Below are 8,802 nucleotides of genomic sequence, written 5' to 3'. Positions count from 1 at the left end.
TTGGAAAATTGTACCACTAAGTATGTGTATGTTTGTCCTTGTAGGCAAAAGAAAATGGATGAATAAATATGACAACGATAACATTGGTGTTCAGGTAAGAGATTTTATTTGGAATTTGACATTTCAATATTTAAGTAGATCATGTAAATTACTTTCCTCGTACGGTAACAATAGCAGGAAAAATAAATACACACTGAAATACAAAATTACAACTTCCAGATATGGAAGAAATGATGTGGAACTGTGCAGTATTTTTTTCAGCAGGCTTTAAAATACACCTCTTACATGCATCTAATATGCACGGGCAATAAATCAACCATTTTCAACAACATAACCCAACTTCATACATTCCCATTCTGTTGTAAGATCCGTCGATAAATCCTCCATCAAAGCCAATGGGATTTTATTGCACCTTAAGAACCCTATTAAGCAGAAGGCTTGTGGCTAATGCCAAAGTCTGCGCCATCCTATTGTTCCTCGTTAATGAAGCACTTAAATAAATCAACATCTCTACTGCAGGGAACAACAGGTAATGGAAAAAAAGATATGTTCTGTACACACAGTATACGTGGGTCAGGCCGCCTTGGACAGGCACAAAACATTCACAGTTCCTCTCTACGTGATGCACACAGTATATATATATATACAAAGACATCTTTAATATAGTTTGGAGCGTTTATGCCAACATTGATTGATATATCTATTGTTGAGACCGGTTATTGCTGGTGGAATCACATATTCCAGATCAAATATATATTGTCATTCAATAAATATAATTTTCATTAAATCTATGGATAAATATCTAGATACACATTACACACTGGGAAATGTTAAGTTACACATTTTACAAAGTGTGTGTGTGTTTATGGAAATATAAATAGAATTTGAAAATGTTTATCTATAGAATATTTCATTCTTGTTAAATTTGGTCCAAAGTAAAGATATATTTTTCTTGACCCATGTTTCTACATGTGCATTAACATGAAATCAAATTGCATAATGGACTTTGATGATTTCAGTTCCAACATAAAGTTTACGCAATCGTGGAATGAAGGCAGCACCTCGGACGGCTTGTGTGCTCCTGTCAAAAGTCGAGTGGAATCGGAGTTGACTCTTGCAGGAGCCGTCCCGATTGCTTTTTAAACATCAGGCACTTCTCATCGTCACATCAGGAGCTGTGTGGTCCTGTAGCGGAACAGTACTTGGCACACTTAGTTTGCTTTCGATGCTAGAGGCAGAAGCTTTGGGCCAGTACACGAGTCATGTCAAATGAGTTTGACCCTCAGTACGTTCCTTGTAGACACGCGAGGTCCCGCTGTCAGAAACAAATCTCAATCCAGAGCTTGTCGTGTCAGAACGATACTGGCATTCACAAAAAGAAATGGTCTGCTGGAGGCCCGTAGGAAAATCCCGGGAATGCCCCCGCTGCTTCTTTGATACTGCCGCTCACGCTGAAGGTGTCATTGCACAGGGAGGAGGACACAGGCAGGTGGGTGAACTCGGGGTCAAAGTGGCGCAGGTCTGTGGGGCCACTCTGCAAAAGCAAGTAGGATGGAAATGTCATGTTTAGAAGTTGTTTTTAACCAAAACAAAAACAGCGTCTCTAGTGGTTGTAGTCGCGTATTGCACTCTATTCTTTTTTCCAGGCGATATGAATCCCAATAAGCGGAATTCGTAACAATAGTTTATATCGATTCCTCCTGCAATGTTTAGTTGAACCTACCACAGAGGGAATAAAGGGTGGCGTGATCTTCTTGGCCATCAGGTCGTCCCAGTTGATAGGTGAGAAGAAGGAATGGAACTTCAGTTCAAGCTAGAGTGAAAAAAAAGATTATTTTTATTCCATGTGTCTTTTCAGCAATTGTAAGAAATTCAGTTTTGCCTACTTACAAAATCATCCTTAACCCCCAGCCTCTTGGTACGATCCTTCTGCAGGAGCCCCTCGAGCAGCTCTCTTCCCGAGTTGGACACATTGGGTTTGAGGATAGGAGCCTTGTGCAAGATGTTGTTGTACATCTCAGCTGTGTTGCGGCTGTAGAAGGGAGGCTGCAAAAAAAAAGTTAGGATGACACGTTTAGTTTAATCATGGATGAGAAAGGAGTTAGTTTTAATGTCCCACTTTCAACTTACAAGTCCATAAAGCATTTCATAGAGTACAGATCCCAAACACCACCAGTCAACTGTGCGGTCATAGGCCTGCTTCTGGAGAACCTCCGGAGCCAAATACTATGAAGATTAATAACAAAAGTTATTTCATTTGTCACATTGGTTGATGGAGCATAATATAGGGATTCGGATTGTACCTCCGGCGTCCCGCAGAAAGTTGTTGTTGTGCCGTTGGCTTCAAGACCTTCCTTGCAGAGACCGAAGTCCGTGAGGACAATGTGGCCTTGGGTGTCTATCAGGATGTTCTCGGGCTTGAGGTCCCTGTGAGGAAGAAATGAGAAAGAGAAAAAAAAAATCAGTAAAAAGAATGCTTTCTTTCATTTGTCCACAAGAGGGCGCTGTTGGCTGTATTTTGATCATTACCTGTACACAATATGCAGTGAGTGGAGGTAGCCCAGTGCACTTGCAATTTCTGCAGTGTAAAATCTGGCCCGGGGTTCCAAAAAGACTCTTTCTCTCTGAAGATGGTAGAAGAGCTGAAAGGACAAAAGATGTTAACTTCAAAAACAAAAATCTGTGCGACATGTCGAGATCAGATGAGGCGTACCTCTCCGCCATTAACGTAGTCAAGTACAAAGTAAAGCTTGTCGGTAGTCTGGAAGGAGTAATGCAGCCCCACGAGGAAGGGATGCTTGATGTTCTTCATGAGAACGCTACGTTCAGCCATGATATGCTTTTGCTGGAAACAGTAAAAAAAAAGAAATCATGATTAAAACAAAATATATATTGATATACAAGACCTTTGAAAATGTAGAAATGGTACCTCTTTCTTCTTCAGGATAATCTTTTTCTGCAGCACTTTGACAGCATAATATTTGGTGGACTCCTTGTGTCGTGCAAGCAGAACCTGGATCAGAGCAAATGCACGTTAGCGTCAAGGGAAAATAATCTAAGAAAAAGGCATCGCAAATAAAAATTACCTTTCCAAAGCTGCCTCTGCCGATAATCTTGAGGTAGTCGAAATCGCAGGGTTTGATCCTACGGAAGCGAGTTACAGGATTAGGATTTTGCAGAGAATTTTAATTTGAGCAATCTTAATTGTAAAAACCAAGTACTTACTGAGTGTCCTCAGCGAGTGAACTTTGTGAAATTTGGAACTCCTTAAAGAAAGGAATGAATAAACGTTAATAGTGTTTACAAGGAGAAAAAAATGTATGAGACAGCGAGTATTTCTGCTTACCCTTGTTTCAGCAAGCTCACGTTCAACCTCTTCATTCTGATTCTCATCAATCTTCAGGAAGTTGTTGACCTCAACACTGGGAGAAAAAAAAAAAAAAGAATACTTTTATTTTCTGCTTTGCAACATTACAGTGATGCATTTAAAGAGCATTTTTGACATTAGCGTGCACTTGCTGTCGAGTGAATGAACAGTTAGACGGGTCAAGTTTACAACAGGTGCCTCGGCGTTAAACCGTCTGAGCAAAAGCTTAAGCGTCTGACCCATGACAAGGCAGCTCTGCAAGGACGCAGCTAGTTGCCCTTTTTAGATGCACTGCTTTTGATATTTTACACAATACCAGACCCCAATCTAACGGCTGACCCGCTAATTTAAATAACATTATGTTTTAATTTGATTATAGGTTTGCGGACACCGTGTACAGGTGATTAAGCAGTGGGGCGGATTGTTACAGGCTCACCATAAAAGGCCTATTCTTACCCTGGCTTCTTGGAGCCAGATTAAGCCTTTCACAGAATGTTCTATGCAGCTCAGGGTGGCAGATTAGATTGGCCAGTGATCTAAATGGGCTAAGAAATAACTACAAAATGCTCCTTGGGCCTAATTTTTATTTTGTTTACTCACTGTTGGCAGATATGAGGGGTGGACACCAACTTCTGGATGAAATCATTCAATCCCATTTTTCTCTCCTTGATGAAAGCTGGAAAGTGGAAAGAAAGGTTAAAACAACTCATGAGGTACACACAATAAGATGTATATTGAAAATGCTGCCAAAATTGTGGCAGTATTTTCTGATTCGTCTTTAGAAAGGTAGACTTCGATTTTGCAATGCTCTGGCAAGGTGAGCGTGTGGACAATAGACAAAGGACAGACATACTTAAGCATGAACAAAAGAGCTTTTATTCCTGTGAAAATGGAGAAGGAATAAGTGCAATAATCCGTTGTGTGCGAGTTCCAAAAATCCCTTTATAGGACAGATTTGCGCCATTGGAACTCTTAATACTGCTGCGGGCTTATTCGTTACGCAACCTCTTGGGTCACTCATTTAGTCATCGGTGGCAGCCAAAAAAGGATTTTCCATCGCCAAAAAGTCTTAATTCACTCGACAAACTACAATTGTACGTTGTTTTAAATTCGTTTGATGGGTGCGACGCGTAATTGCGCGTAAAATACCAAAGCGCAATAAAGAACACGTCATCATCCAGCCAGGTAAGAGAAGAACTATGCAAAGTATTGAAGCAACCGAAATATAACTCACAATTAAATAAAAATAGGTTAAATAAAAATATATGAGGCGGCGTGATGGCAATAGTTTGGTCGCTCACCGGTGAGAACAGCAACAATCCCCCTCATTTTGCAGTACGTCAGGTCGCATCCCGCTTCAGTCACAGCCATGTCGAGACGTAGTTAAAAAAAATAGCCCAAATAATATTTCCTCTGTGATATTCTCAAAATCAAATGGCACCAACTTGCTTTGTTCCAATTACGCACGCAGAATTAAAGCGAACGCGCTCCTCTCGAACTTGGCAAATGCCGACTCGGGACGTCCACTGTGTATTTATATAAAACACGTGGTACGGCTGGTGACGCCCACTGACGTCACGACCGTCGCCGTGGCAACCGGTCGGGGCGTGACGTCACGGGATTCCACTGCATCTTTCCTTGGTGGCTAATGACGATCTCACTGCAGAGGAGGAGGAAGATGTGGGAGTGTGAGGATTTCTTCCTCCTCATTTCTCCCAATTGGAGGCTGCTATAGTACAGCAAAAAAAAATAAAAAATTGAATATGTGCTGTGACTGTGGAGAAGCACTGGAAATTCTTAAATCACTGCAGGGTCCATTGCATCCAACCCAAATAACAGAAAAGCAATGCGCAGTTAATATTTTTATTGATGCATCTCCCTTTTCCTCAACCACGAGGTCAAGGTGACTTTACCAGGCAAGCGGATTGATTTAATTTCAGAGAAATGAGACACGACGCCATTGCTCTTCTAAGCCCCCCCCCCCGGCCGGCAACGATGGGTCCATCTGATGTGGTCCACTAACCTTGTAAGTTACATAAGTGTCCCGTTATGCAAATCGCCATCTGAGCTTGAGATATGACATATCTGCGTAACAAACTAGCCAGTGAGTCATTCTGTTTTTTGGAGGTGTGAGCATTCATCTGCCAATGGAGAATCCCTTGTGGTTTTCTTTTTTTCCGTTTTGCATGTGACAGCCATGCATTCATAAACGGCACTTGTGTCATGGAAAGCGGAAGTGAAGTGCACATTCTAACCTTTAAAAAAAAAAAACCCACACACACACAAAAAAACCTAAACGCACTTACAGCTGCAGTAGTGCCGAAAGACAATCCACCAGCGCGAACACTCGGCTCTGTTTACACAAAGAATTACGTCAGATGGGATATCGTGACAATCGATTCTCTTCCGGGCTTTCTCGCCTCATTCTTTTGAATTATTCACATGGAATGTCGTCCATTGATGACAACGATGACGAGACAAAACCATTGGTTGCCGCTCACTGACTTGTAATGTCGGCAGCAGGGTGCCAATGCAGCGTCATGGCAGCCGCAACACAATACACCATGCCAGTAAATTGAACAAAGAAAAGGAATGGCAACTCTCTTCCGCATTAAGTGTGATGAATTAATGTTAGGCAACAGAGCTGGGAAAAAAACAAACAAATCAACTGGGTGTTTTAGCCAAGCCTTATGTGCTAGCTGTTATTTGTTTTGATTGTTTGCTAATCCAATAACGTTCTGTACTAGGTCAATATTAGAATGAAGCCAATATACTGTGAAAACATTTGGGGTTTCAAATTTCCATCTGGTAAGGCACCGTTTTTTTAATCTACAGCCAAAATAAAATTTTCCATTTCCCTATTATAATACTTTGAGAGAAGCATGCATCTTTTTATGTCTCCTCCCTGCTTGTCAATAGTCACATGCCACTTTCCCTGTTCCGTCTTGTGACTGAAGCGTGATGCTCCACTATCACTTCCCGATGAGAAGATTACCATGTCGGCGTATTAATTTCCCCAGTGTTGTGTTTATAAGACGGCAGAAGGTAGAGGAATGAGTCACGCAAGCAGGCGAACCCGACTGCTGGCTAATGACTACTAGTTTGGTCAGTTAATACCAGCAGTCCGTTTGCACGGTGCAGGAACCATCAGGCGCCTCCGTTTTCACGCCTACACAGTCACGACAGCGATGTTCGCCTGCTTAAAATCTCCCCACCAGCACCAGCACCAGCACCAGCTCGCTTCTGTTTGCTTTTCTATTAGTCTCGCATATTCGGGAAACACAAGCGAAATCCAGCTCAGTCCAGTTACAATCATCTCCTGGGGCCGTGACTGGAATCACACTGTGTTTGTTTCCCCTTTTGAATTCCAGAGCAGGAGATACTGTGTCCATTTCCATGGAGACAATGTGGAAAATGCTTTATCTTGTTTGGTTGATTTGATCAGACGTGAGTGGCATCACTTTAACAAAGAAAGACTGATAGTAAATGTGGCTAAATCAACAACAACAAAAAAACCCACATCTACCCCCCCCCCAAAAAAATTGACCACTCATTAACAAGACAACAAAATTTTGGATATAAACAGATGTATCTGCAAACAACCAAAATGGCTTCCAACCACGTCGGCCACTTGTTGCGAGGCAAACTCCCCCATCCATCGCATAAATGGTTGTTGACAAATGATGACATCATCACTAAAATAATGCTAGCATCATCCATATCACATTTTAAAGTCCTCGTGTATAAAATGAGATGACGAGGGAAGATAAACTGGACAGTGACTTGGCAAAAAAAATAAAATAAACAAGTCGCACATCTCAAGCAGCACGATCACGTGCGTTTGTTGCATGGAAGCATCCAATCCAATTACCCAGACAGCAAATCAAAGGTGCCGCCTTACCTATGATGGATTTCTTGCCAGTCTTCATCTCTTTTTTTTCCCAGTAAAATATCAGTGGCAGGAAATTTGTGTGCAGCACAGCATCCAGATCCAGATATGCGACCGCAGCCCGCATCCACGTACACCTCCCTTCTGTATCTCTCTCTTCCTTTCAATAGCTGCAGTGGATTGGAAAGTGGTCGATTTAAAGACAAACAACTTCACTCTTTCCTTAGACAATCGTGTCACTGACACCGAAGATCTGTGACGCACCTCTTGCTCAACCAAAATCCTCCACCCTGGAAGAAAACAAAAAAAAGCAGGTGTCTGGTTACGGCTCCCACGAGCGTAGGAGTCCCTCAGGGAAACTACTAACTAGTCTCCATGACGAGGAAAAGCCACAGGAGGAAAAGCAGGGAATAGACTTTGAGCTTTTTAATTGGCCACAGTTGCAATTTTAATGCTCTCCGCTCATCAACATCCAATATCTTCAATCCCTCGGAGGTGTCTTTAGAGTAAATGATCGAGTGTGACAAGATGATTGCTGCAGGATGCAAGTAAGGACATGTCGGAATGGCGGTTGGTGACATGATTAGTGTGCTTCTTCTCCAGTTATCTGTGACAAACAAGCAAACTATTTGGAAAAAAAAGGTCATCGGTTAGTCATTTCTTGGCATGTGGACATTAAATTCTGTTCTAAAAAGTCATTATTATTTATCTCTATTTTCCATCGCTACCACAGCAAATGAAATATTTTCAAACGTCAACAATGCTAATCAGATCATGAAAACAGAATGACTTCCTTCCTTCCTCTCGGCCTGAAACAAAATACATTATACCCAGTGAAAAGACCTCAACGGTAATTACTGTATGTATTCACGTGTCTCCTCTGTTTCCTGTCTAGCCCCCTTTTGTGTTCCTCAAGGCCACTGAATGTTGAGGGAAGACAAAGCCTTTGTCTTTGTTGGCAGGTGAGTAGAAATGAGGGATTGAGTTCACGCTGTCTGTACAGTAGGTCACCGAGTCTTAGCTATCTTTAACCTGATTAGCCGCCGCTCATGCTGGATTTAGATCCGTCAGGTGGGCCTCCGTCAAAGTCGGACATTTTTGTCCCTGTGACGTTTTGACAGCTGACTTTTACTATTTTTTTTTGATGACTATGACTAAAAAAAACAGAATGCTGGTGATGTCAATGAGTCACAGCCTTGATGTAAAAATATCGTGATGTTTATCTCGGACCAATCGAACGGAAGCAGATGCGGATATCTAGTGAGGGAGGAGACGAACGAAAGAAAGTTTAGCTCAGTCGTAAAAATGGGATCACTTCCTTTGTGATCGTAATGAGTACGCACAATTCCAGTGGACTATTGTAGCGCGTCCGGCAAGTTTACATCCATTGACAGAGCAGGATGGAAAATGTATTGTAGCCACCATATAATTCACAGGAATCCTCCCCAGGCCTAAAAAAGGTAATGACTCACATTGCGTCAGATCAAAAAGTCGTCAATCGTTCGTCTTACGTGGAAACGCCCCTCATATATAACATCGCCATCTG

General features: G+C 42.0%; 1 protein-coding gene across 2 annotated transcripts; it reads right to left on the bottom strand.

The window, feature by feature from the left end:
- Positions 1-83: 83 nt before the first annotated feature.
- si:ch211-195b13.1 (STKc_SGK domain-containing protein) lies at positions 84-7,405 on the bottom strand. 2 transcript variants are annotated; one of them, XM_061267078.1, is made up of 13 exons: positions 7,269-7,405; positions 3,968-4,043; positions 3,347-3,422; positions 3,226-3,266; positions 3,087-3,144; positions 2,930-3,013; positions 2,714-2,845; positions 2,530-2,642; positions 2,304-2,427; positions 2,131-2,226; positions 1,891-2,046; positions 1,724-1,813; positions 84-1,534 (listed from the first exon to the last, which is right to left on the bottom strand). In XM_061267078.1, the coding sequence occupies exons 1-13, from the start codon at positions 7,381-7,383 to the stop codon at positions 1,370-1,372; spliced, it is 1,326 nt and encodes a 441-aa protein (XP_061123062.1). In that variant the 5' UTR covers positions 7,384-7,405; the 3' UTR covers positions 84-1,369. The 2 variants fall into 2 exon arrangements, with proteins under 2 accessions (XP_061123062.1, XP_061123063.1); XM_061267079.1 differs by lacking the exon at positions 7,269-7,405 and adding an exon at positions 4,669-4,895.
- Between the last annotated feature and the right edge of the window lie 1,397 nt (positions 7,406-8,802).

This window comes from Syngnathus typhle, linkage group LG20 (assembly GCF_033458585.1).
Source record: "Syngnathus typhle isolate RoL2023-S1 ecotype Sweden linkage group LG20, RoL_Styp_1.0, whole genome shotgun sequence".
In the NCBI taxonomy this organism is placed as follows: domain Eukaryota; kingdom Metazoa; phylum Chordata; class Actinopteri; order Syngnathiformes; family Syngnathidae; genus Syngnathus; species Syngnathus typhle.
The sequence above is the reverse complement of the archived record's forward strand: the minus strand, read 5'-3'. Positions and strand labels throughout refer to the sequence as shown.